General features: G+C 47.7%; 1 protein-coding gene across 1 annotated transcript; it reads right to left on the bottom strand.

Annotated features, from left to right (window-relative positions):
- Positions 1-953: 953 nt before the first annotated feature.
- On the bottom strand, positions 954-21,557 carry Kif18b (kinesin family member 18B). Its single transcript, XM_038328742.1, has 16 exons — positions 21,443-21,557; positions 11,832-12,158; positions 11,118-11,275; positions 10,704-10,808; positions 10,363-10,473; positions 10,087-10,284; positions 9,820-9,996; positions 9,168-9,242; positions 8,936-9,033; positions 8,362-8,530; positions 7,781-7,896; positions 3,878-4,083; positions 3,088-3,613; positions 2,060-2,143; positions 1,504-1,589; positions 954-1,283 (listed from the first exon to the last, which is right to left on the bottom strand). The coding sequence occupies exons 2-16, from the start codon at positions 12,148-12,150 to the stop codon at positions 1,207-1,209; spliced, it is 2,505 nt and encodes an 834-aa protein (XP_038184670.1). The 5' UTR covers positions 12,151-12,158; positions 21,443-21,557; the 3' UTR covers positions 954-1,206.
- Between the last annotated feature and the right edge of the window lie 5,806 nt (positions 21,558-27,363).

The following is a 27,363-nucleotide window of genomic DNA, read 5'->3' as shown; positions in this document are numbered from 1 at the left end:
ACATGCATGCCACAGCACGTGTGTGTGTGTGTGTGTGTGTGTGGTTGGAGGACAACTCTGGTGGGTTTGGGGATTAAACTCAGGTTGTCAGGCAGGCCTGCAAAACGAGCGCTTTTACTGGCTGAGCTGTCTCCTAGGCCCATGGAGAGGCTCCTCCCTGGAGCAAAGAGCCAGGTTCAGACCCCAGAACAGAAGGCTGCAGGCAGCTAGGCAAGCACCCTACCCCTGAAATACAGCCCCAGAAGTTGTCTATTGACTTTCTTCATGTTATGTAGCAGAAGTTGGCCTCTAACTCATGATCCTCCTGCTTCAGTTTCCCAAGTGCTGGGATTACAGGCATGTGTCAACCACACTCAGCTTGGGGTAAGAAAGGAAAGGGGCCACTAACCCATGAGGGTGTAGCAGAAAGAATACATTCCAGGGAGAGAGATGATCATTACAGCAGAAAAATCTATAGATCTACAGGCATATACCTGTGCATATACATATAAATACAAAATATATATGTATATATACACACACACACACACACACACACACACACACACACATATGGAGAAGCCAAGGATGAGAAGGACGCTTAAATACCAGTAACACAGCTTGCATTTATATCTAAGTGGTGGTAACATTAAGGCTATATTCCCTTCTCTTCTTATACACTGGGCTATGCCCTGTGTCTAGTGAGTGAAAGTAATAGAGCTTTATGAGCCAAAGCACCTGTCAGGAGCTCTACTGTCAACAAGGGGTGAGGCATTCCCAACCCAGGCTGTGGGCACAGGGTTGAAGATGCCATACTTGCCAGCAAATCCCCCCTTGGTCCTCATCCACCTTCACTGTGTAGAGGCCACCACTATGCAGAGCCTGTTGTCAGATATGAGCGTTAGGGGTAGAGAAGAGAGCTCAAGAGCTCCCTGCTCATATGGAGGCTTTGTGAATTAGAAAGGCTGACAGGATCCTTTAACATAGACATGTTTAATACTCACAAACGATACACATATACCAAGAAGCTGAGTGTAACAGAGATTAATAGAGATGGCAAATGGCAGATGGATGGTTGGGGAGGGGTGGTAACACCAAAAAGGCACGTGTTAATTGTTCCAAGGTCAGGAGGGCAGGTCAGGGGCTCATGGTATTGGCAGCTCCAGAGAAGGCTGTCAGCCTAGAGGTGTTGGCGGATCAGGATGAACTTGGAGGCCTCACGGTCAGCTAACAGCACTCTGTCACCCCACTCAGTCCCTTGTGAGTTCTCTGGTCGCCAAGGCACTGGGGACTCAAGGGTGGTCCTGCAGGCCAGTTAGACAGAGAAGGGTACAGAGGGACAAAGTAAGGTTTTGTCCCAGTCCCCTTGCCTCTCATTCCATCCTTCTCCTCCCTCTTAGGGTCCCTGAAATGCTTGCAAGTTTTTCAGGCCCTCCTTCTATCCGGCTCTCCATCCACCCTGTCCCACATCCCATTTTCATCTGCTTCCACTGGTCAGCCATACTTGCTCCTAGTTCCAGTTACCTGGGACCGTGAAGGTTCTGTCTGCCTTCTTCAAAGTGCTACTGGGGAGGCGGGCAATGCAGCTGCGGCCTCGGGAAACTGAAGCCCTGAAGAAGGGAAGGCAGGGAGGCAAGAAGGTGAGAAGGTCACAGGTGTGTCCTGGACAGGGATGCGTGCCGAAGGGAGGCAGCTAGACGCTAAACCTCAAGGGCAAAAGCTGAACAGCCATTTTCAAAACCACTTGAGAGAATGGGAGGCACAATGAGGAGAGGAGAGGCTTGAGGGACACACAAGAAAGGTGAGGTGAGAGAAACCATCCAATCAGTGGATTAGCCAATGAATGATGCCAATCTCCCTCAGGGCTAGGGGTCTAAGGACCATATCACCTCTGGGAAAACTTCCTGATAAATAATAAGCAAAGACCAGAGAGATTCCGTCAGAGAACTAAACACTGGCCCTGCTCATAGGACCTCAGCTACTTTCTCTAAGGAGGCCAGAGGAAACCAGGTGGGGGCCTGTGCTTAGTTGGCACCCACTGATCTGGTTAGGGCTTTCCTCTCCCCACCTCCAGCCTCACCTCACAGTCTGCCTCTTCTTGCCGGCAGTGGTCGTAGGTAGAGAAGACTTGGGGCCCTTCATGGTGAACAGGAGCACAGGTGCACTGTGGGGGTAGGAGGGACAGATCAGGAGGAAGCCAGAAATGCCACTGACCAGTCTCCTCCCTCCAGCCCCAAGCTCGCAGGGAGAGAGGTTGGACCAAATGACCTGAGGCTTCTTTCTGCTAAGAGGTAGTCTCTCTCCCTGCCTCTCTCAGCCTGCACTGACAGCTGAGTGACAGCCCTGCTCTGGGAGAACATCCAGATGTCAGTTTCTGGCGTGTCCTGGGAGCTGGAGTTCAAGCAATTTCACCCTTCCACCTGCCCAGCTCTGAGCTTGTTACTGAGAGCTGGCTCAGGGGCACGGAAGGTGTGGGGCTGCGGCTGGGCAGTCTGCTGGCCTCGGTCTCAGTCCTGAGCTGGCTGCCATTCCCTTCCCCTATCATGTGGTTCGAGGGCAAAGGTAACAGCTTCACCTTTGCACTGGAAAACACGGAAGAAAAGTTTTCCTTTCCTAGTGTTCCACATCTCCTTTTGGATTTTTGAAACAGGGTGTCCCTACAGAGCCATGGTTAGAAAGGAACTCGCTCTGTAGACCAGGCTGGTCTTGAACTCACAGAGATCCGCCTGTCGCTGCCTGAATGCTGGGCACCACCACACTCAGCCTTCCTTCCCTATTCCAGATGCTGGGATAGAGAGAAAAATCTGGAGTACAAGTAGAGGAAATAGGTATTTGTCACGGAACCGAAGCAAAGCCCAAGAACAGATGGAGCTGGACTTGTTAATTCCAGGTTCTCTGATGACCCTTCTTAAGTTGACGTCCCATTAGCATGCCATGAACCAGCAGAGTTGGCGGGACGAGGCATGGGCACAGGGGACTCTAAGATAAGCCATGTTGCCTTACAACTGCATGCTTTGTTTTCCTGGGCCTGGGCTGACAAGTGACCAAGGAGAGACCGATGGCAAAGGTCTCCACTCTGAGAGATGTGGGAGATGCCTGGGAACTCACCTGGGGATGAAAGGCTGATCTGTGCTGTTCAGCTGCTGGGGGACTTCCTTCCAGCCAGCACATTCATGAGAGCTGGGTTTGAAGGGGGACTCCTCATAGACGTTGAAGGTGGTGTTGAGGTCACGAGTGGGTAGGGTAAGAGGAGTGGAGCAGTTCTGTAAGGCAGAAGGGCCCAGGGGTGCCCGGTTTTTAATGACTGTAGATGGGCAGATTCGAGAGGAGGGGGAGGAGGCCCTTTCTCCTTTGGGAGTTCTGGGTTCAGAGGAAGGCTGGGCCTTAGGTAGAGAGCCTCTCCTCAGGCAGGGAAGAAAGGACTGGCGCTGGCGCTTAGTCTCCTGATTAGGGTCTGGAGGACTGCCTGGCTCTCTAGGATTTAGTTTCCTTTTCTTCTTCTTCTCCTCGGCGGGCTTTTGGAATGTCTTATCTGAGGTGTGGTCAGGTCCAAGCGGGATTCCCAGACTGTGAGTGAGGCCATTCAGTTGCTTCGCCATGGTCCGGGTCACAGGACCACAGTACCCTGAAGACTCTGGATAGAGAAGGAACATGCTGAAAGGGGACCTGGGGCTGGCCAGAGGGAGTGTACAGAACATGGGAGCAGACACGGGAGGCACAGAAGAGGCCTTAACTCCTCAGTTCTCTTTGGCCTGCTTGTGCACAGAAACCCACGACCTTAGGCTCCAGCCTCCCACCATAGCATACCCCAGCATCTGAGGCCCCAGTCTAGCTCCTGGCTACAAGTGGGCCTTAGAGACTGCAACAGCAGGTGAGACAGAGCAAAAATGACACTCACTGGACTCCAAATACAGCTCCTGAGCCAGAGGGCTCCCCCTCGCCTGACCAGGAGTCCTGGGGCTCTGAGTCCCAAGTTCCGTGTTTTCCTTGTGAACCAACTGCTGTAGGGTTTCGAATTCTGAGATCATGTCAGGAGTCAGGAGGTTGGCTGCCTGCAGCAGGGAGTATTGTCGCTGTGCCAGGCATAACACCCGGAGGGCCAACCTAGAAAAGAGGACAGAGAATTTGTATGTAACTTATTTAGACCCAGCCCGAGCAGGTCTGTGTTGTATGCTGACCCATCGCTCTAGATGTGGCTTAGGGCACTTGGTCTACTATCGCCCTCCGGCCTTGCCCCACACTGGCTTGTGTCACTCTCCCCCTGGCCATGGATCCTGCTCTGACATACCCTTACTGAAAGCTAACACCTCCACAGATCATGGTGGGAGGTATCCCCTATTATACATTCCCTATGACAAAGGCAGTGACTTGAGAAATAGGAAAAAGGTGCCAAGTGACCTTGGACTTGGGAAGTCTGAGTTCTTCCTCAGCTCTGCCATTTAATAAATAGTGTGGTCTTTAGTCTCACATAGCCCAGAGTGGCCTTGAACATGCTACATTTCTGAGAATGACCTCAAACTCCTGATCTTCCCTCCAGTCCCCATCGCCCAGCGTGAAGTTTATAGATGGCACCACCACTCCTAGCTTAGAGCTGTGGTCCTATCTCTACCCTCAAGGTTAGTTAAGAGCCCAGATTCAATCAGTCCTATTCAAATCTCAATGTAGGATCCTCATTGCACTGGTTAACCTCAGGCCCAGCAACTTTAATGGGGTGGTAACAAGTACCACTACATCACAAGGCTGCTGGGGACATTAGCTGAGGTATTTATTTATTGGTTCTTCGAGGCACAGTTTCTCTGGATAGCCCTGGCTGTCCCGGACCTTGCTCTGTAGACCAGGCTGGCCTAGAAATCAGAGATTCACCTATCTCTGCCTCTGAAGGGATGGGATTAAAGGGTGCACCACCACATCTGGTTTTGTTACTATGGTTTGAGACAGGATCTCATCACGTAAGTCTGGTTGGCCTAGAACTCAGAGATCCACCTGTCTAGACTCCTAAGTTCTAGGACTAAAGTGTGAGCCACACACCTGGCCTAAGTGACTTATTTTAGATGCAGAATATTTAAAGAATGCCTGGCACACTGTAAGCTAGTGTTTCTGTAAAATGGTATCTACCCTTGTTGGAATAAGAGGAGATTAAATAAGAGGCTATGTTGATTGTGGCTTTGAAAAGACCCTTGAAATGCATTTGGAGTTGTGTTTGCTAGCTAATAGAAGGGACCCTGAAAAAGTGTTTGAAAATCAACACACATTTCACATGCACCAGGGGACTATTTAAAGGAAATTCTGAGGGTAATGTGATTATTGATATTGTAAATTTAGAATCTCATAAAGCAAATTTTCTTCCTCTAAGGCATGCCTGTGATAAAAGAAATAAACACAATTACCTTGGTAAGGATTATTTATGGCAAATGATTTATCCTCAGGTAACCACCTGTCTGGACTCTCTGAACCTCTTCACTGGCCAGTCAGCGTGTCCTCAGGAAACACAAACTCATTTGGCAAAGGACCCTCAAGGCCTCACTTTGTGAAAGCAGGCAGGACATTAACTAACAAGGACACAGAGGAAGCTCTATATCTTTCTGAGCCACTATTATGAGGAAGATCTGAATTCTCTTTTTTCTTCTTCTCTCTTTCTCTCTGTTTTGTTTTGTTTGAGAAAGGGTTTCTCTGTGAAATAGTTCTGGTTGTCTCTCTCTCTCTTTTTTTTTAAAAGATGTATTTATTTATTATGTACACAGTGTTCTGTCTAAACATATGCCTGCAGGCCAGAAAAGGGTGCCAGTTCTCATTACAGATGGTTGTGAGCCACCATGTGGTTGCTGGGAATTGAACTCAGGACTTCTGGAAGAGCAGCCAGATATCTTAACAGCTGTGCCATCTCTCCAGACTGCTCCCACCCCATCTGAAATTTTTTCTTTTCTTTTTCATGACAGGGTTTCTTCTGTAGCATTGGAACCTGTCCTGAACTAGTTCTGTAGACCAGGCTGGCCTTGAAATTTGCCTGCTTCTGCCGTGATTAAAGGCTGGTGCCACCACCTCCCGGCTCCCCTTCTGAATACTTAAAAAGAGTGTGCATTGGGAGAAATACTTGGCCCGGATGTCAGATGACTCAGGTTTGGGTTCTGTCCTTGCTCTGCACCCTGTACAAAGGCTACAGCTCCCCAGTTGACACATGGGCAGTTGGACTTTCAAATCAGGTTTCCAGTATTTGTAAAACAGCATGGGAGGTAAAACCAGGTGATCTTTGTGAATTAAAGTAAACCCAGTTTACATAGTGAATTCCAGGACAGTCAGGGTTATAGAGACCTTACTTCAAAACACCAACTAACCAACAAATAAATAAAATAAAAAAGAAAGATTATTCCAACAAAAAAAAAAAGGTCTTGAAAAACTGAACAGGAAAAAATAAATCTCAAATCTGTTCTGTGCTCTGGTGGCCCAAAGCTCTGGGTTCTAATCAAGTCAAAGGGAAATTCCTATTATCTGGTTGTCAGAACTTTTTCAAATGCAAAGGATACCACTATGCGCTGAAGCAACTGATACTTGGGATCCTGTGCCATATTTTATTAGTATTTCATCTCAGAGAACTCAGAGAGTGTAAGACTTGCGATTTTCAAATCAGTCTAGATAAAAATAACTTGTCAGAGGCCACTAAACCACAGGCAGAGCAAAAATGATGTCCAAGTGGCCTCTCTTTATAATGGGGGACACCAAGCAGAAAGACACTGAGTCCTCCATGGGAGCCAGTAGTTGGGAGGCCAATGGGACACCCCACCCACATCTCCCTGCCTCCTCGGGGGCCCAGGGAGTCAGCAGCAGGAGACAGATAATGAGCCTTTGATTATTCAGGCCGCAGCATTTTTGCTGAGTCGGGAACAGACACTCCCCGACAAGAAATAAAATTAAGCAGGCCCTTCTGTCCGGAAGCTTTAAATACACTGCCTAGTGTGAACCGTGCAGGGGAGGGGGAGGGGGCTGACAGTAGCGATGCTAAGTGGCAGGGGGTTTGTGTACCGGTGGCCATGGGAAAACCAGAGAAAACCCCACTCTGTGGCCCAGAAGAAATGGTCCAAATCTTTTCCTCTTTGGCTTGGGGTGGGAGATCTTATTTACAATCTGTTGTTGAGGATGCATAGGAAAACCTGACTCATGAAGGTTGCCCCCCTTCTACCTGGGACCCGGCTCCTCTTGGCTGTATGGGGACAGCAGCTCTGCCCATAGACTGGAAAGCTGCCTGCCAGCACCCCTAGCAGTCTGCCCTACCCAGTTCAGCTGTTGCTGTCTATCTAGGAGAGGTGTGCCTGCGTGCGTGCACGAGCGCACGCGCGCATATGTGTGTGTGTGTGTGTGTGTGTGTGTGTGTGTGTGTGTGTGTGTGTGTGTCTATGGTTGTTTTGCTTTCCTTGCCTGTTAGGTTGCCAACAATGTGGCAGAATAAAGATGGAATCCATGACCACAGCAAGGGCTTGAAAACTGCATTGGGTAAGGCTGACAAAAAGGGACTTGAACCTGGGCATGGTGGCGCATGCCTTTAATCTTAGAACTACATTGGCAGAAGCAGGAGGATCTCTGAGTTTGAGGTCAGCCTGGTCCACAGAGTGAGTTTCAGGACAGGCAGGGTCACAAAGAGAAACCCTATCATGAAAAACAAACAAATGAACAAACAAACAAACAAAAGAAGGGACTTAACTGTCAGCTAAGAACTGGAACTTTCATGACAATCTGAACATCAGCTCCCATCTCAGGAACCTGACCTGTCCCTCCCCACCTTGTACTCAATTGGCGAGAAGACACCTACTGCTTAAAGTGGTTCCCGTCCAGTTTCTGTGATGAATGTTGACTCATGACTGGCTTCGGCTGCAAAGTTAGACTAGGGGACCCTGGCAGGTTCGGCTCTGGCATCTGGTCTGGAAACTAAAGGAGACGGCATTAGTAGTATAGCTAGGATGATCTCCTAAAATCCTTCCCTTGGGCTGTTGACAGGAATCAGCAGACAACAGGGCTTGTCACTAAGCCTGAAACCCTGGGTTCAATCACTGGGACCCACATGAAGGAAGGAGAGAACCAACTGTCACTCGTCCTCTGACTCATACATATGCATATGGCATGGACACACACACACACACACACACACACACAGACACATTAGATAGATAGATGATAGATAGATAGATAGATAGATAGATAGATAGATAGATATAGACAGATAGACAGATAGATAGATAGACAGACAGACAGATAAATAAGTGTTAAAAAAATAGTAGAATCCGTCTCCCCCTTCTCCCAGCCACTTCCCAGGGTGGAGAAAGGGAGTTCCTTTATGATGTTCCACCAGCCCAAGCCTTCTCAAGGCCTAGGCTTCCCACCTACATGTCCTACCTGCTTGTCCTGTGGGGACCGCTCCTGCTCAAAAGTATTGTCCTCCAAAACCTTCTGGTCCTGAACCTCTGACTCCAGGCTCTCCTCCTGAAGGGTCCCACACTGTGCATGGAGTTCTGGGGTGTAGGATTGGCTGGAGCGCCCAGGCTGTAATGGGGAGCTGGGAAGGCTAAAGAAGAAGTGAATTTTGAGAGGCTTAAGAGGTGGAGTAAGCAAGGGGAGGCAGAATGTTTTGGAATCTGGTGGCAGAGTCCATCTGCAACACTTGAGTGACAAGTGAGAAGCCATTGGGAGTGGGAGGCGTCAGAGATTTTCTGGTTCAAGAGACAATGACACCCGATCCCTGTTGACCTTTTCCTGATGAGAAGTCACTGTTTGCTTATATGGCTGGGTGTTAGTGCTTCATCTAGGTTACTATTAGTGGCTGGTTGCTGGGTCCCGGCTAGGAACCCCTCGTTTTAGGTGCTAGAATGCAGGCAAAGATTCCTAACCTAGCAAGTGGCAAAAAAGAATGGGGTTCATTCTTTCCGCAGCTGATCTAAGGGATGAAGCAGGAAAGGGCAGCCAAACTCACTGTGGTGGTATGCTCAACTTGGGGGACTGTGGGGAGTTCTGCTGCAGGGCCTGGGCTCCTGCCTCATACACCTGGAGTTTCTCCCTCAGGGCCGCCACCTGGAACAAGAGCAGCACAGTCCTCAGAGCCCCAGGGGACCACAAAAGCCAGGGTGGGCACAGAACCTCAGCAGGATCCCAAGCTTCTGTGTCTTGCTCCCTGCCCCAAGTCTGCCTACTAGATGGTTCCTCACCTCAGCCTGGAGCTGCTGGCAGATGGTGGCATACTGACTGATGTGATGGTCCAGGCTGATCACGTTGCTCTTCAGCTGCAGTGGGCACACAGAAGAGACTCGTTTGTTTATTCAAACAAATGACAATGCTCTCCATGACCACGAGCTGTGTGCAAAGCCTCACTCATGGTTCTGTGACTGGCTCTCCCCAGTCAGGTAACGGACCAGAGGTCTACTGTAACGTGCCTAGGACCACAGCAAGAGGCAGAGGATTGTGTGTGGCCTGAACCCTGACTCTGACCTTAACACTCTACCCAGGCAGCGGCCTGCTCTGTAGCAGTTCCAGGTAAGCGGGGTTCACTGCGGAGACAGGCAGGGGAGACCGGAATTCCTCTGCTTTTGTCTGAGTCAGTGAACATGGGTATTGATATCACTGTATTGGCAATACAGTTCTGTTGCCTGGAGCAAGTCTGGACATTCTGCCTCAGTGGAGCTGAGCTTTTCCTCAGGACAAAATATTACTGCTTCTATCACAAAGAGCATTCATGACACAGGGAACCTTCCTGCGCTAGGGAACAATAAATAGAGATCTAAGGTGGATGTCTAGAGCTTGTCCCCATCTCCTCTCAGGTTGGGGCACCCTCCACATGCAGGACATCCCCGCGGCATGTACCGTGAGTTTGATCTCCTTGGCGCGGTCAGCATATTTGAGGGTGTTGTAAGTGTCCTCGTAGGTCAGGCTGGAAGGGCTAACGGCAGCAATCATCACAGTGCGGCAGTTGCCCCCAATGGAATCCTTGAGCAAGCGGGTCAGTTTGCTGTCTCGGTAGGGCACATGCGACTTGCGACCCTGGGGAAGTAAGTGGATAGCTGGGTTAGATCGTCCTGTGCTGGGGGTAAAGACCACTGATTCAGGCGCTCATTTTCTGCTCGGCATTACCTTTGCATCGGCCAGGGCGTTGAGGACATTGATGAGCGCTAACAGAGAGCGGTTGATGTTGGCACCCTCCCGTAGCCGCTCTCCTTTGGCATGGGTGCTGGATGCCCGCTCTGAGCCAGCCAGGTCAATCAGGCTCATCTTGGCTACTTGAATGGCCTGAGTCAGCCCTGGAACCCGGTCCCGCTGTTTCACAAAGATCTGGGGGCACAGAGGGTAGAATGAGGAGTGTAGACATCAGGGCTCCCAGTTGTAGACTGAGCACATGATGTCACTCACCTGGAAGATGGCATGAGAGCGGGAAGATGTGGCGTTGGCATCCGTGGGATGCTGTGTGCGGCTGCAGTTGCCTCTGGTCAGCATCTCCAGTAGCTGTGCAGCTGAGGCTGGCTACAGAGGAGATACCCAGGAAGGGGGCTGTGGTCTTACCACCAGGGCTTTTCTCCTGGCAGAAAAGGCTGCTCTTCAGAGCCTGTCACCCTCCATTGCTATTGCTGCCACCACCACTACCACCATCGCCACCATCACCACCACAGCATTCAGGAGATTCCCAAATTGCCATTTGAGGGAACCCCAGAGGACCAATGGAGTGGCTGCCACACCTGAGGCCCAGCATGTACCTGGTGGAAAGAGAGTCCCGGCACCACCACTCCCTTATCAGGGTCCTCACGAATGGTGAGGGGTCCTTTGGGCTCCAGGAGGTCATGGATCTGCTCGTTATACACCTTAGGAAAAAGGACAAGAAGAAGAGACCTAAGGAAGAGCATGCTCCCTGGGACAGCAAGAGAGCATTGACTGGGGGGACGCAGAGGGGACAGACTTAGTGGAACTGGCATTGAGACACCAGCCTGAAAGTAGCACTTTGCAGGTCATGTCCGATGAAATGAGTAGGGAGGACAGGTTTCCTTTCTGCATGGTCTCCCACTGGGCGATGTCTGTGTCCCCTGGACCCTCTTCCCCAGGTCCCACTCCACCCCCTCTTCAGGTGTTCTGAGAATAAAGTACGATGTGGGCCAGAGAGGCAGCAGCCCTACCTCCAGGTAACTGATGAGCACCTCGAACTGTTTTTCTTCCTGGCGGGCTTCGAGACGCCTATAGAGCTCCATGGTGGTCAGGTACATGATGCCAGGGTCTCCCTCCCTTCCCAGCATGGTGTGTGTCTTCCCGGCCCCAGTGGCTCCATAGGCAAACACTATAAGGACAAAATGGGGAAGAGGGTGGCAGCTGGGCCAAATCTCCCTCTCTTAGGGCTATCCCAGCACATTTCCGCCAGGCTCAACCTTCCCAAGTCCCTTTCCCCTGCTGTCTGAGACCGCAGTCCCAAGGCCTCCACCACAGGCGTTCCCTCAGTGCTCAAGTTTAGTCGTGTTCTCCCTGGGCCCATCCTGGCTCCCCAGGACCTGTGGATCTGCACTGGAGCTGAGGACTGACTACCCCTTCCTTCTCCAAACTGATCGAGGTTCACAGTTTTCTCTTGCCATCACTCACCTGGGTTTATGGTGTGTACACACACACACACACACACACACACACACACACACACACACACTCCTTCCCTCTAGAGCATTTTAAGCACCAGGAGTTCATAGCCATGTCTAACTATTTGGCTAGTACTGTAGATTAGGATTCAATGGAATGCATTGTCTAGTCAAGTGAATGAATGGAACCCAAAGCAGAGATCAGAAGATCCATGAGCCCCTTATCTCAGAACAGAAAGGGAAGCCCACTACCCAGCAGGCAGTTCTCACCTGAGCAGTTGTAGCCCTGGAGGAAGCTGTCAAGGATGCTGTGTGTAGTGTGCTGGAACACATCCTGTTGAGTGGCCACCTCGCCAAAGACCCGGTCAAAGACAAATGTCAGATCTTTGCCCTTCTTCTTGGGGCCATTGTGGGAGCCACTCCATTTTAGGCCAGGAAATCCCCCGTCACACTCCTCGGGGTCAAACACCAACACCCGCTCATCTACCACCTGGATCACAGGCCGCCGCTGACTCTCTAACTCCTTAGGGGTGGGAGGCCTCACCCGCACGACCACTCGAACCACGCTGTCTTCCACAGCCATCACCATGGCAACACCTGTGCAGAGACATGACTGAGATGAGGACCAAGCCAACTCAAGAGTATGCTTCAACATTAAAGGGTCTTTCCCCACCTTCCAAAGTGGCTGACCTCCATTTTACTTTGTCCCCAAGGAAGCAAGACATCAGTAGCAGTATCAATTATTATTATATTATTATTTTGCTTTGTTTTTGTTTTTCGAGACAAGGTTTCTCTGTAGCTTTGGAGCCTATCCTGAAACTAGCTCTATAGACCAGGCTAGCCTCAAACTCACAGAGATCCACCTGCCTCTGTCTCCCAAGTGCTGGGATTAAAGGTGTGTGCCCACCACCGCCCAGCAGCAGTATCAATTATGAAGGCATATTTTTCTCACTTGAAATACCACTTTTGTCATATTCAAATGGCTATGCTTCCAAAAGTCTTTTAGTGAACTTCCAATATTTTCCAACCAAGTCATTTGGTTATAGAGCCAGCAAGATGGCTCAGCAGGCAAAAATGCTTGCTGCTAAGCCTAATGACATAAGTTCAATCCCCAGGACTTCTGCAAGTTGTCTTCTGACTGCAACACATGCATTGTGGCATGGCCCCTTCTGATAAATAAAACATAGTAAACAATCTGTCCATACTTACACCAGTGCCACACTTTTCCTACTGCTAAACACACTTTAAAGCTAGCAGCAAGATGCCCTCACTGGACTTTCCTGTAACTTTCTTAGTCATCCCCAGGCATTTGTTATGCCATTTGACTTTTAAATAAATTTTATTGGCACTAACCCTGGTTATACAAGACTACAGTCCTGGCTATAGGAAAGGAGGAGGCAGGAAGACTACGAGTCCGGAGTCGGCCTGGGCTGCAGAGTGAGGTCCCGGCTCAGATAAATAAGTAAATAAGAAGGTTGAAGCCAAGTGTTTATAAAGCTCTGGCTTCCATCCTAGTACCAAACGGGAAGTAAAAAAGAAGTAAATTGGAAGTTGGGATGTAGTGTAGCGGAACATGTATTCTAGCATACATGAGTTTCTGGGTTTGATACTCAGCACCAATAAATACATATATGCATACATATCTAAATATATAAGGAAACAAAATTGTATTATTAACCCCAACCCACAACACCCTTTCCCTCTCAAAAATAACCCCGATGTGATTACAGCTGAAATTACATCAAATTTACATATTTACTAACATTTTAGGATGGGTGTGATGACAGATGCCTTTAATCCTAGCACTGGGAGGCAGAGGCAGGAGGATTTCTCTGAGTTCTAGGACAGCACCGCAACAAGAGATTTTCTGTTTTTAAAAAAGTTCCAGATATTATGTTACTACATTTTCAAAATATTATATTTTTATTTTAATTATGTGTATATGTATATGCAAAAGTATGGATTTAATTGCTTTTCAAAAATACCCATTTATTGTGTGTGAGAGGGGATCAGAAGACAACTTCGTGGAAGTGGCTCTCTACGTTCATATTTACACAGGAACTCAGGCTGCCAGGGTTCTTCAGCGAGCCCCTTTACCCACAAAATCATCTGATTGGTCCATTTTAATTGCTATTATAAATGGAACATCTTCCCCACTTCCATTTCCAACTGAGCTTTGGATATGGGTCTTATACTGATCACACTCAAATTCTCTTATTTAATTCCAGTACTTTTTTTCTGGGGGAGGGGGGTTGAGACAGGGTTTCTCTGTGTAGCCCTGGCTGTCCTGGAACTTGCTCTGTAGACCAGGCTGGCCTCAAACTCAGATATCACCTGCCTCTGCCTCCTGAGTGCTGGGATTAAAGGTATGTGCCACCACTGCCAAGCTTAATCTCAGTACTTTTATGTTTCTTGGACTTGTCAAACACTTAATATTTGAGGATTTCCCCCTCACTCTTTTCTCCATCTTTAAAACAACTTTTTTTCTTACTTAAAAAATAGTCGCTGGGTAGTGGTGGCGCTTCCTGGTAGTAGTGATTGTATATGTCTTTAATTCCAGCACTCGAGAGGCAGAGGCAGGCAGATGTCTGTGAGTTCGAGGCCAGCCTGGTCTACAGAGCAAGTTCTACAAAGCTACGCAGAGAAACCCTGTCGAAAAACCAAGAAAACCAAGTCCATGTCTATGTGAGAAGGTCAGAGAATACCTTGTACAGCAAGCACCTTTACCGGCTACTAAGCCGTTTCTCCAGTGTATTCTATTATTTTAAATAGAGTTGCTATTAGAAAGCTATTGAAGCCAGGTGGGGTGGCGCATGCCTGTAATCCTAGCACTCAAGAGGCAGAGGCTGGTGGATCTCTGTGAGTTCAAGACCAGCCTAGTCTACACAGAGAGTTCCAGGACAGGCTCCAAAGCTACAGAGAAACTCTGTATCAAAAAACAAACAAAACAAACAAACAAAAAAAACCCAAACATCTTCTGATAATGTTTATGTGTCTTCTCTGCCTGGGGTACATCATTGGCTATTACTGGTATCAAAAGCAACCATGTATTCATAGGGGAAAACCTGCCTCAAATGTGGTAAACTTGTAACATTTTTATTTGTGTTGAGATAGGGTCCCATGTAGCTCAGCTTAGCTTTGAACTTGTCGGCAGAAGAAGAAGCTTCAACTACTGCCCCTCTTGCCTCCACCTCCCAAGTGGTAGGATTACAGATGTTTTTTTTTTTTTGGTTTTTCGAGACAGGGTTTCTCTGTGGCTTTGGAGCCTGTCCTGGAACTAGCTCTTGTAGACCAGGCTGGTCTCGAACTCACAGAGATCCGCCTGCCTCTGCCTCCCAAGTGCTGGGATTAAAGGCGTGCGCCACCACCGCCCGGCAGGATTACAGATGTGTGCACCACACAATTTACTGGGTATACCCAGAAAGGACAGACAAGTATAGTCAGCAATTTTCAGGTGGCTTTTTATCCTTTATGCAACAATTTTTATTTTATTTTATTTTTTGAGATAGGGTCTCATGAAGCCCATATTGGTTTTTTAACTACGAAGCCGAGGCTAGTCTTGAACTCTTGATCTTCTTGCATCTACTTACCAAGTGCTTGGATTGACACACCACCACTCCTGGCTTACTTTTATTTTTTTGATATAGATTTTCAAATGGTCAAATAGGTCTATTCTTTCCTTTTATGCCACCCATGCTGACCCTGAACTCAGCATCAGTATGTTCAGGATGATCCTGAATGCTGATCCTTCTACTTCCCAAATGGTGGAGTTACAGGTACATACCACCATGCCCAGGTATTTTTTTTTATGACTTATAAAACATTTTGTTGCTGCGCTGGGGAGACAGATGCAGGAGAGTCCATCTCTGAGTTGGAGGTCAGCCTGGTCTACACAGTGGTGAGTTCCAGGGAAGCCAGGACTACATCGTGAGAACCTGGCTCAAAAAATCAAAATAGAAAGAAAGAAAGAAAGAAAAAAAGAAGACATTTTTTCTCCAAAGCAACAAGTGCTTTTCTTCCATTCCTGTCCAATATCTTCCCTTCTTCCACTTTGTGCTTTACGGAGATAATTTGTTGTGAATAGTGAAGGAATTTTAGAAATATCTTTCTTTCCAACTGGCAATCAGTGATCTCAAGATCATTTATTGAAGACAATTTCTTTCCCACCTATTTCAAATACAACTAATGTTTTATAGAGACACGCACTGATTTGTGACTTTACTCCGCTTTTCTGGCACACCACAGCTATAGTTCCTCTGTAATGTGCCACCTCTTGCACTTTTTTCTCAGTTATTCTTGGACATCTTGCCTTGCATGTGATTTTAGAATTATCTCGTGAAGCTCCATGAAGAAAATCCTGCTAAGATTTTAACTTGGATTATTACTATTATTATTAATATTAATGTCGAGACAGGGTTTCACTGTAGCTTTGGATACTGTCCTGGAACTAGCTCTTGTAGATCAGTTGGCCTCGAACTCACGGAGATCCACCAGCCTTTGCCTCCTGAGTGCTGGGATTAAAGGCATGCGCCACCACCACCTGGAAACTTGGATTTTTTTTTTTTTTTTTTTTGGTTTTTCGAGACAGGGTTTCTCTGTAGCTTTGGACCCTGTCCTGGAACTAGCTCTTGTAGACCAGGCTGGTCTCGAACTCACAGAGATCCGCCTGCCTCTGCCTCCCGAGTGCTGGGATTAAAGGCGTGCGCCACCGCCGCCCGGCTTGGATTATTTTTAATTTATAGGTTAATATGAAAAGACTTGGTATCTTGATGAAACGGAAGCTTCCCACCTAGGAACTTGCTATCTCTTTCCATGTGCTTACAACTTTATAATCATCAGTAAAATTTCATAATTTTCCTCCCATGAGTATCGTACATTCTTGGTTAGGTTTATTACTAGTTATTACAGTCTTTGTTATATTGTGAATAGACACCTTTTAAAATTGCATTTTCAGAACCATATTTTGCCAGAATATAGGAAAGCTTTGTATATCTGGACGCATACCGTGCATCTGCCCAGAATACCAAATGTCCTTATTAGTTCTAATAGACTGCCATTGATTCTCTTAGGCCTTTCAATTACATGATAATACAGTTTGCAAATAATGACAGTTGCTTTCTATTTTCAGCTCTCTTTATTTGGTTGCCTGCCCTCCACTGCCCATTAGGGATGTGGGAATGGGTACTTGGTGAGATGGTTTCTCTGTGTCGCTCCCCAAATCTGTTGATGCAGAGGGTAAGACAACAGATTCCCCAATGTTGATCTGGTAATAATTCCAGAGGTTTCCTGCCTGTAATCATTTGGTGTTCCTTCATACCTCTGCGCCTGCCTCTTCATTTCTCCTTTGAGCAGACTACCAAAGGTAGGAGTGGAGTTTGGGGGATGCAGGCAGGAGTCAGGCAGCTTATCCCGGTTCTAGGGATGTATTAACATGGGGGAGTAATGGGGTTGTTCCTGAGGGACACGAACAGATGAATGCTTTCCCAATAAAGGTAATGTCTGCTGATCAGTCATAATGAAGGCTGTTCAGCAAGGTGGGGCTTCTGCTGAGTATTCTGGCCAACAGCTTCGGGTAGAAGTGAGCTGATTTGAAACTCCTGTTCCTTCACCCTTAAACTTAACTTCTTCCCAGCACTGAACAAGGGAAAGATAGCAACCAGCAATAATCCTTTTATGTGTGTATAATCCAGTTTTTGTCCCAGCAATCAGATTGTCATAATACACACATTAGCAAAGAGCTCGCTGTCAAGGTCCGGTCAAAGCACCGTGCACACATCATCCCCTTTTATCTCCTCTGCAGTCTCACAAGATGGATAGCATTATTACACTCATTTTTCAGTGAGGAATTGAGACAGAGAGGGTTAAGCAACTTGCCCAAGGTTCCAATACTAGTGAGTGATGGGGCCCCAGTTCCATCCCAGGCAGTCTGACCGCAGAGCCTGCCATCCTGTCTGATAATGATATTATGTATTATGCTCTGATGATCACATGATTTTAACGGTCCCTTATGCTTGTATAATTATAATCCCTCTTTAGGGACTAGATGGCATGTTCCGGAAGTACTTGCAGATATATGGACTCTACCAAATTTTCAACACCAGAGTTCCTTTTTCTTGTTTCTACATTCACAGCCCCCGGAGACCCGTTTCTCTGCGGGAGAATGAAGGCAGAGCATGCCTAGGTCTGCGTTGGCTGCCTCCCTGGCAGTTCCAGAGGCCTATGGGGAGGGTTCTGGCTGAGGAGGAGCCTCAGAGCGGCCTAACATTCTAAGCAGGAAATTAAAAAGGGCACTGGCAAAGAGTGCGAGTAACCTTTACAGCTCTCTCCTCCCGCCTCCTGAGGGCCAGAGAGGCCAGTCTGTTTGCCTAATGAGATGTTTTCTTTCTTCCCGAGACAGTGCTGAGGGCACCAGGTGCAGAATGTAGGGTAACACTTGCCATGGGCGCCCCAAGGACACCTGGGTCCTGGTCTGCCCTCTGCTTCCGACTAGTGGGGTGGTCTTTCCGAGAGCCACGCCACCGTCAGCGGCACATCAGCTTCCCGCTTTGGAAGCCAGCGAGAAGAGCTACCAATCTGCTCCCACCCCAGGGGGATGGGGAGATTAATGAGAGAACGTTTGTCAAGTTTGCTTTGATCCTCGCTTGGAAAGAGCATTTCAGCCCAAAGTACAAGGGAGATGATTCTTTAATAAGATCTTCAGGGTTCTCAGGCAGGCACACTCAAGTCCTATTTCTAACCCTGGGCAGCTCATTAAAACCCAGAGGCAAGTGCGCTGCTGAGCTGGGGCCGGGAAACCAAGATTTAGATGTATTAGGGGTGGCTTCTTTTGCTCATCCTTGTAGGGATGAGATCAACCTCTGAGGGCCCTGGAGGAGAATTTCTTAGGACTTGAGGGGATGCCCCTGCAGATGATGGGAGCTGAGGAGGGGGATGAAGGGGTGCATCCTTAGAGCACCCCTGGAGCAGGCCCAGCTACAGCCCCTTCACTGATTTTTACCAGTCCTCAGATGTGTGTCTTGTCTCACCACGCACCCCAGCCATTTGGGGACCTGTCCCAGCATGCAGCAGGTGCTGAGCAATACTCGTCCTGGGACGGAATAAGGGCCAGAGAAGAACAGAGTTGGAACCCGAAAGCCTAACAATAAGTGTCATAGCTAACATTTACGGAGCGCTTCGCTGAGTGTGCCTGTGTGCCGAGCACTCGATGCTAAATGCTTTACAAATGGCTTCTTTTAGTTTCCTCAAAACAAGCCCGTTCTGTGAATAGGATTCTTACCCGAGACGTGGAAGCAAGACAACCCATCCAACAGATGGTAAGCACTGCTCCACCCTTCCACACTACTCCTGCCCTTCAGCCAAGTTAGTCTTTTTTTTTTTTTTTTTTTTTTTGGTTTTTTCAAGATAGGGTTTCTCTGTGGCTTTGGAGCCTGTCCTGGAACTAGCTCTTGTAGACCAGGCTGGTCTCGAACTCACAGAGATCGCGCCTCCCTCTGTCTCCCAAGTGCTGGGATTAAAGGCGTGCGCCACCACCGCCCGGCTCCAATTTAGTCTTTTTGTCCCACTTGTGGGCTTTGTATGTCCCTCCCCTTGGTATCCAGAGAACAGTGTGCTACAATAACTGGATTCTCTTATGCATGGCTTGACTTTTAAATAGAAAATCATAGGCTATTCTTTCTATATCCAGGGCTGGGTATTGCGCATACCAGGCAGGTGTCCTAGCGCTGAGCTGTTTAATAGTTCTGTCTGTCCTTTTAGTTTGCCATTTTCTGTGGTCTGGATCCACAGCTCAGGTTGGCCTGGAACTTAAGATCCTCCCACTACAGCCTCCCAAGTGCTGGACTCTAAGCACGGGCCACCATGTCTCCTTCGCTTATCCTTTCCTATCTTCTAAATCGTGATTTACTTTTCTTTTTTCTTGTCTTACAGTTCTGGCTAGGAATTCTATTACAGTATTGAACAGAAGCAGCAATAGTGAGCATTTTTCATCTCTCCTCGCTGTAAAGGAAATGCTCTCATTATTTCATACAGTGTAAGTTTAAGGGTATTTGTCTCCGTTTCCAGTTCACCCCACAAATACACACAGACACTGGATGTGGGCAGTGCTGAGGATTGAACTTAGGGCCCTGAACATGCTCGTTTCTGATTCCTGATGTTTTATTTGAAGTTTTAACAATCACACTTATTTTTTATGTACTTGTAATTCTAATCATGTTCAACATAAAGTCTAAATCTTAAGATAGAATGCAAATGTTTGCTTTTCTAATTGACTGTAAATATCTGGGAATTCAGTCGGGGGTTTCCATTTGTGTGAAGGTAAATTTTAAACTAATTTAATCTCCTCATTGGCCTTAGATCAATTAGGAATTTTCATAACTTCTATTTGGGGAGGAATGGGTGGGGGTGCTAAGAACTAAACTCAGGCCTTAGTACATGCTGGGCAAGCATTTGCCACTAAATCCCGTCCCCAACAACTACTACTCACCTTCTAATTCTAACTTTGACGTTCTATTTAACTGAGTTCTGTGTACTTTTTTAAATTCCCAAATACAAATTTATTTCTTTCATTGGTATTTGTGTTTGTTTTGAAAGAGTCTCACCATGACTGGCCTTAAACTCTGAGATCCTCCTCTTCCACATCTCATCTGGGATCACAGGTGCCAGGATCACGAAAGTATTTTCCTGGGCCTGGTTTGTGTTTATAATTTAGCCGCTTGTAGAGAGAGTATGCAGTTTATACAGGATTACGATAATTCCCCACAGTCAGTCACTTCTGTCACCAGACAGAGAAAGGCTTTACAAACGTCTCTAACAATATGCTACTTTTATACTTTCTTTAAATGGTACCAGGGCTGGGAATAGAGCTCCTTGGTAGAGTGCTCGTGGTCTTGGATTTGATCCCTAGACCGTGAAAAGAGAAAGGGAAAAAAAGTACAAATGGAGCAAAATTGATATTGTATACATATATTATCAATTAATTGAGAATGAGACACCTGGGTGGGAGTGGGGTTCAATAATGAAATAGGCAAAAAAAAAAATGGGGCGGGGAAACTGAGGGAAGTAGTGTTAACACCAAAAAGCTCATTGGGAAAAATAAAATTATAGATCTTCTGCCGAGTCAGGCTTAGCTATTCTGTGCCTCGGTTTCACAATATGCAAATTGTAAGTAATATTATTATCTGTCTCATTAGGTTATTGTGAGGCTTGAATGAGTTCGCTCCAACCTGAAATTGAGTTCATGTAAGTGCCCAACAAATAAATATTAGACATTGCTAGTAAAATTATAGGATACAGCATTTCTCCTGATACACAGAACCAGTAAGTTCAATAAACTATTTTAAGTTCTTTGACTCTGTCTTTGAAATGTCACGTCAGCAGCTCAACTGTTCAAAGCTTTAAAAAAAAAAATCGATCTTCCTGGTAAAACACAGACCTGGTTTTCTTTCACTCCTTTTCTGTTTCGTTCACGACAGTGTTTACTGAGTGCCTCGTAAACCAAGTTGCACCGCCTCCACACCCCCGACCCCTGGCGCACAAGGCTGTGTAATCCACTCTGACAAGATGTGTGTAGAGGAGCGTGCCGCAGGGCGTCCCAGCTCTCCAGGTCTAGCACATAGAAAGTCTCAATTCCACCTCACACTCGAGGAGAGGTAGCTGCTAGGGAGCCGGGTGCATCTTTCAAAGGACCGATGTACCTGACCGGGCCCAATATGGGTGCCGGACGGCGGACACAGGGGTCGCGATCTGCTGTACGTCTGGTGTAATGTGCCCTCCTACTCGTCGCTGCCCTTGCCAAACGAGCGCTGGTTCGGGCTCCGGGCGGCGGCAGCCGGACCCGCGCGTCCGAGCCCTCCGCACCGAGCCCGTCGTGGGCCAAAGCTTACCTTACGTCGGTTCCCGCCGCTGGTGTCGCGGGTGGATCACGCGTCCCTCCGCCGCAGACCCGAGCCCACGGACTCAGGAGAGAGCTCCCCCCACACCTTCTTCCACCGAGCCAGCCTTCTTCCGGCGCGGCGCGTTCAAATTAGCCGGTCCGCTCATCCGCGCTTCCCATTGGCCGCCGCCGAGCTCGCTAATTGGCTGTTTCCTAAGTAACAAAGACAGCCCGAGCTGCGCCTGCGCACTTGCGGTCTAGCTTGCCGGAGGTTCTTTGGCCGAGACCAGACTGACCATAGTTGCCGCCCGAAACCAGTCCCCACCCCCAGCTGTAAAACGAGGGGCCCCGCCCCATCTCTGTCGTCTGTTTGCTGAGCTCCGCCTCAGTTACAGCGACCACGTATTCGACAGGATTTTAAATCTGCTTCTGTTGCTCTAACGGGCACCCTCCTATCTGTAGTGGCGCCTTCCTTTAATCTCGTCTCTCAAGGTAGGCGGATCTGTGTGAGTTCCAAGCCAGCCAAGACTACAAAACGAGACCTCTAGTTGCTCTCTGTTTTCAGTAAATTGTGACATTGTGTGCTGATCTAGATCATATAAGGAAGGAAAAAAATTTCCTCCAGCACAACTGTCAACAGGTTTGTAGCGTCTTTATTGAATACCTGCTTGACGTGACCCGAACTCTTAGACCCAAAACGATAGAACAGCCCTTAGTGAGGACAAAACAAGAAAACTGAATGAAGGTGCAGTTGCTGCAAAGCAGCCAGAACACTGGATAATCTTGCCTTCTCCATCAACAAAAGGCATCGGTTGTTTAAGGATAGCTTCCAGGCTAACAGTGCTCTCCCTCTTACAGTGATGTGTTTGTACAGAGGTGTTAGGTGTAGTTAGGGCTCAGAACCTTGAAGGCCATGAAGAGAACAGGTACCAAGTCTGGCACTTTTTGTTTCCCTCTCCCCCTGCCCCGACCCCTATTTCCCAAAGCTGAGGATTGAATCCAGGGCCTTTGCTCTACCACTGAGCTTAATCTCCAACCCCATAAGTAAAAAAATTAAAAAGCCATAATGGGAGCAACACATCTTGTAGACGTTCAGTGAACTGACACTAGGTGTTGTTATATTCCTTCAACGGTTGTTATGAGAGCCAGGCTCAGAGGATACAGCGATGAGTGATACTTGGAGCTCGCAATCTATAAGCAAAATTAGGTATGTATCAGGGGTGGGGATTGCGGTATATGCTAAGGCAGAAAAAGAGTGGGAATGTTACTAGTTCAAAGCCGGGTTCATAGACATAGTAACTGTGAGGCCAGCTGGAACTATAGAGCGAGCCCCTGGGATAGTCTGGCAAAGTGTCTCTTGCTTGGATCTTAGAAGCCAAGATAAGAGTTATTTATTTATTTATTTATTTATCTATTGTGAGAAGGTCAATTGACTTTACAATTAGTCCAATAAGAATTTCAAAGCTTAGGGGTTGGAGAGATGGTTTACTGGTTAAGAGAACTTACAGCTCTTCCAGAGGATCTGAGTTGGGTTCTCAACACTCATATTGGGGAGCTCAGAACTGCCTGTAACTCCAGCTCCAGAGGATCTGACACCCTCTTCTGGTCTCTGCAACACCTACACACGCATGCAAACACCCACTCATAGACAAATACATGTACACATAATTATTTTTTAAATCCTAAAAAAATAATTTCAGCTGGGTATGGTGGGGCACGCCTTTTATCCCAGCACCCAGAGAGGCAGAGAGGCAGGTGGATCTCTGAGTTTGAGGCCAGCATGGCCTACAGAGCTAGTTCCAGGACAGTCAGAACCACCCAAAGAAACCTTGTCTTGATTCACCACCCTCCCCCACCCAAAGAATTTCAGCTGGGCATGGTGGTGCATGCCTTTAATCCCAGCACTCAGGAGGCAGGAGGTTTTCTGAGTTTGAGGCCAGACTGGTCTACCTATTGGGCTCCAAGATAGCCAAGATAAAATAAACCTTGTCTAAAAACAAAACAAAACAAAACAAAACACAAAGATTTCAAGGCTTAGGGTTGAGCATGTAGCTTAGTGGTAGAGTGCTTGCTTGATAATCAGGAAGCTGCATTTCGATGCCCAACACTGTAGAATATGTATGTGAGTACACACAAGCTCAAGGCAGGGTTGTCATGGTTGTTCAGTGCTAAAAGCCGCTAAATTGATGACTGGAGTTCAATCCCTAGAATTCACATGGTGGAAGAGAGAATTAACTTCCTCAGGTTGTCTATGGCTTCCACATGCCTATTGTGGTGTGCATAAATTGATGCGGCGAAGATTGGAAATAACCAAAAATAGTCCTTTTATAATTACTCAATTTTAATACAAGGGGAGATAAGGGAACTTACAGAACCAAGGGTCCAGCGGAGCAGAAGGTGAGCGCGGGGGAGCGCAAAAGAACAGGGCGCCTCCCGGCGCCCCAATCCTATTTAAGGGGAATGCTACCCCGCTGGAGCAGCCACGCCCCTGAACGCAGGGATTGGGCCAGCTGCCCCAACACGTAAATAAATGTGAAATAATGCACAGTGAATAAATAAATGTAGAAAAATACCCTCAAGACATAGACTCTAACCCTGAAGACTGTGCAGTCTTAGCCTTTGGTCTTCTGCTCAGGCAAGAAGGGCTTCTTGGCTGGTGTGGTCTACATCCAGTGGGGTGTATATGTCTTACTTTCTGTGACTGCTGAAACAGCCAGCCCTAGGTGGTGAGGGGATGCAGATGAGAAGCACATCTGGACACTCTTTTTTTTTCCTTTTTTTTTAAATTTCAGGACTCAAAATTAGGACCTGGTGCATGCCAGGCAGACCCTGTGCAACCAAGCCACATCCCTTATGTGCCTAACTTATACAATCTTTGCACCAAGGTCTGGCATTAGATGCTTCAGAAATAGACTAATTTTAGGGGCTGGAGAGATACTAAGTGATCTTCCAATCCAATTCCCAGCACCCATATGGCTACTTACCATGGTCTATAACTCCAATCCCAGGGACTCTGACACCTTCTTCTGGCTTCCACAGACAGATACAGGCATGCATGCAACGCACAGACATCTATGCAGACAAAACCTCAACCACATGAACAAGTAAGCAAACAATAAAACAAATAAATTTAAAAAGATAGAAAATTTGAAAAGGTCCTTGGCTGGGCAGTGGTGGCACATGTCTTTAATTCCAGCACTTGGGAGGCAGAAGCACGTAGGTCTCTGTGAGTTCAAACACAGTCTGGTTTTACAAGGCCAGTTCTAGGACTAGAACTACTAGCTACGCAGAGAAACCCTGTCTCAAAAAACCAAACAAACAAAAGAAACAACAACTAAAAGAAAAGTTCCTTGGATCAAGCCCATCATTCTGTTATTTATTAGTAATACTGAGAATGAAGCCCAGAGTCTCCCACAAACTAGGGCAAGTGCTCTCCCATTGAGCTATAGCCCTAGCCCTCCATTTTAATTTTTATTTTGGGACAGGGTCTCGCTGAGTTGCTCAAGATGCCTTTGAACTCACTGTCTTCCTGGTTGACCTTGAACTCAAAATCCTCCTGCCTCAGCCTGACAAGTAGCTGGGTTTACAAGCCTATACCATCAGGGACAGCTTTTTTTTTTTATTTTTTTTATTTATTTATTTTTTTTTTTTGGTTTTTCGAGACAGGGTTTCTCTGTAGCTTTGAAGCCTATCCTGGAACTAGCTCTTGTAGACCAGGCTGGTCTCGAACTCACAGAGATCCGCCTGCCTCTGCCTCCCGAGTGCTGGGATTAAAGGCGTGCGCCACCACCGCCGGGCTCATCAGGGACAGCTTTACAACATCATTCTTACCAACTTAAATCAAACCCAGGCGAACCTAGTAGAGAAGCCAAGCACGATGAGGGCTAAGGAGTCCATTTGCTTTATCATGGAGGCGTTCTCAGTGGCCTTGACTTGCACAGTTTCAGAGGGATGGCAGCCTCCAGATCAGGATGGGACAAAGGAAAGTAGTAACCACTCTTTAAGGGTATTTAATTCTCAAGGGGAACAGATAGGAAGTAGGTAGGTGAGAGGGACGACAGTGTCAAAGGAGGCCTTTGACACAGAAGAAAGATTTAAACCGTGATGGAAAGGAGCTGATGAAGTATGAGCAGTTGAAGACTAATACAAAACCGAGATTATCAGGGCTGGGGAGATGGCTGGCTCAGTCTGTCAGCTGCTTGCCAGGCAAACATGAATCCCCGAGTTCCATTCCCAGCACGCATGTAAAAGGCTCAGCATGGTGGCATGCACTTGTAATCTCAGGGCTGGAGAAGTAGAGACAGGTGGATCCTGGAAGCTCACCAGTCAGTTATTCCAGCCTGGTGAGAAATTCCCAGGCCCCAGTGAGCAACTTGTCTCAAAAAATCAAAGTAGGACCAGGTAGTGGTGGTGGCGCACGTCTTTAATCCCAGCACTCGGGAGGCAGAAGCAGGCAGATCTCTGTGAGTTCGAGGCCAGCCTGGTCTACAGAGCTAGTTCCAGGACAGGCTCCAAAGCTACAGAGAAACCCTGTCTCGAAAACAAAACAAAAAAACCCCAAACAAACAAAAAAATCAAAATAGGGGCTCAGGATTGGTAGAGCACACTTTTAATGCCAGCATGGGAAGCAGAGGCAGGTGGATCTCTGTTCTCTGCCAGCTTGGTCTACATAGAGAATTTGAAGCCAGCCAGGGCTATATAGTAAAACCCTGACTCAAAATTTTTTTTTTAAATCAGACAAAGTGTGACAGGCTGGGTACACTGCAGAGTTCCACGGAGCAAATCAATGTGTACCAAGTTTTTATTCATTCATTAATTTCGGCCATATTGCTTTGGGAGTTAGTGCCTGTGGAAGAGGACAGTGCAGGGTGGAGCAAAGGGAGAGACTGTGCCGAGCTCTCTGAAGCTAGGAGGGCACCTCAGAGTGGTCCTGTGTGGGGCGGGAGGACTGGGCAGGGAGCTGTGGCCTCAAAGCCCTTGGCAAACTCAGATGCGGGAGCGAGCTATGAGAGGACAGGCGCACTCACGCTGGCAGAGGTAAGTTCCCCAGGAGAGGGAGTTTCAGCAGCTGCACATGGCTGGCTGGCAGCACCCCCAGCAGTCAGGGAACAGATCCTTTCACCCTGAAGGACACCTGACTGGTGTCTTGCAGTGCCCATCCGCCAGCATGGAGGGAAACGGGGGAGTTTAAGGAGGGTGAGAGACATTTGAAATTGCTAACATTGCCAGGTGGTGGTGGCTCATGCCTTTAATGCCAGCAGTTGGGAGGCAGAGGCAGGGGAATCTCTGTGAGTTTGGGACCAGCCTGGTCTACAGAGCAAGTGCCAGAACAGGCTCCAAAGTTACACAGAGGAGACTCTGCCTCAAAAAACCAAAAAAGAAAGGAAGAAAGGGAGAGAGGGAAGGAGAGAGAGAGAGAGGGAAGGAGGGAGAGAGGGAGGGAGGGAGGGAAGGAGGGAAGGAGAGAAGGAAGGATAAAGAGAGAAGGGGGGGGCTGGAGAGATGGCTCAGAGGTTAAGAGCATTGCCTGCTCTTCCAAAGGTCCTGAGTTCAATTCCCAGCAACCACATGGTGGCTCACAACCATCCATAATAGGGTCTGGTGCCCTCTTCTGGCCTGCAGGCATACACGCAGACAGAATATTGTATACATAATAAATAAATATTTTTAAAAAAAAAAGAGAGAAGGGGGTAGCTAACATTATGGCAGAATGGTTCTTATGTGGCTGGCACAGTGTCGTGTACTAAAGGAAACACTGTCCTCTATGGAAAAGCCTGGCCCTCACCAGAAGGCTTTGTGGAAGAACAGGCGATGGACCTGGGCTTTGACTAGTGCACAGGTATTCTACAGGCAGCTCTGGTAGCCAAGGGTCCTAGCAGATCCATCTCTACATCTGGTCAGTCAGTCAGGGGGAGAAGTCTGTGGCTTTCT

The sequence above is a fragment of the Arvicola amphibius genome, chromosome 4 (genome assembly GCF_903992535.2).
Source record: "Arvicola amphibius chromosome 4, mArvAmp1.2, whole genome shotgun sequence".
In the NCBI taxonomy this organism is placed as follows: domain Eukaryota; kingdom Metazoa; phylum Chordata; class Mammalia; order Rodentia; family Cricetidae; genus Arvicola; species Arvicola amphibius.
This window is presented reverse-complemented; position numbering and strand designations above follow the sequence as displayed.

Bases quoted from the DNA above. Each gene is read 5' to 3' on its own strand.
- Kif18b (XM_038328742.1), bottom strand. From the start codon at position 12,150: ATGGTGATGGCTGTGGAAGACAGCGTGGTTCGAGTGGTCGTGCGGGTG. The intron at 11,276-11,831 runs GTGAGAACTGCC...TTGTCCTTATAG, and splicing joins CCAGGGCTACAACTGCTCAG to TGTTTGCCTATGGAGCCACT. The intron at 9,243-9,819 runs GTACATGCCGCG...TGCCCACTGCAG, and splicing joins CCAAGGAGATCAAACTCACG to CTGAAGAGCAACGTGATCAG.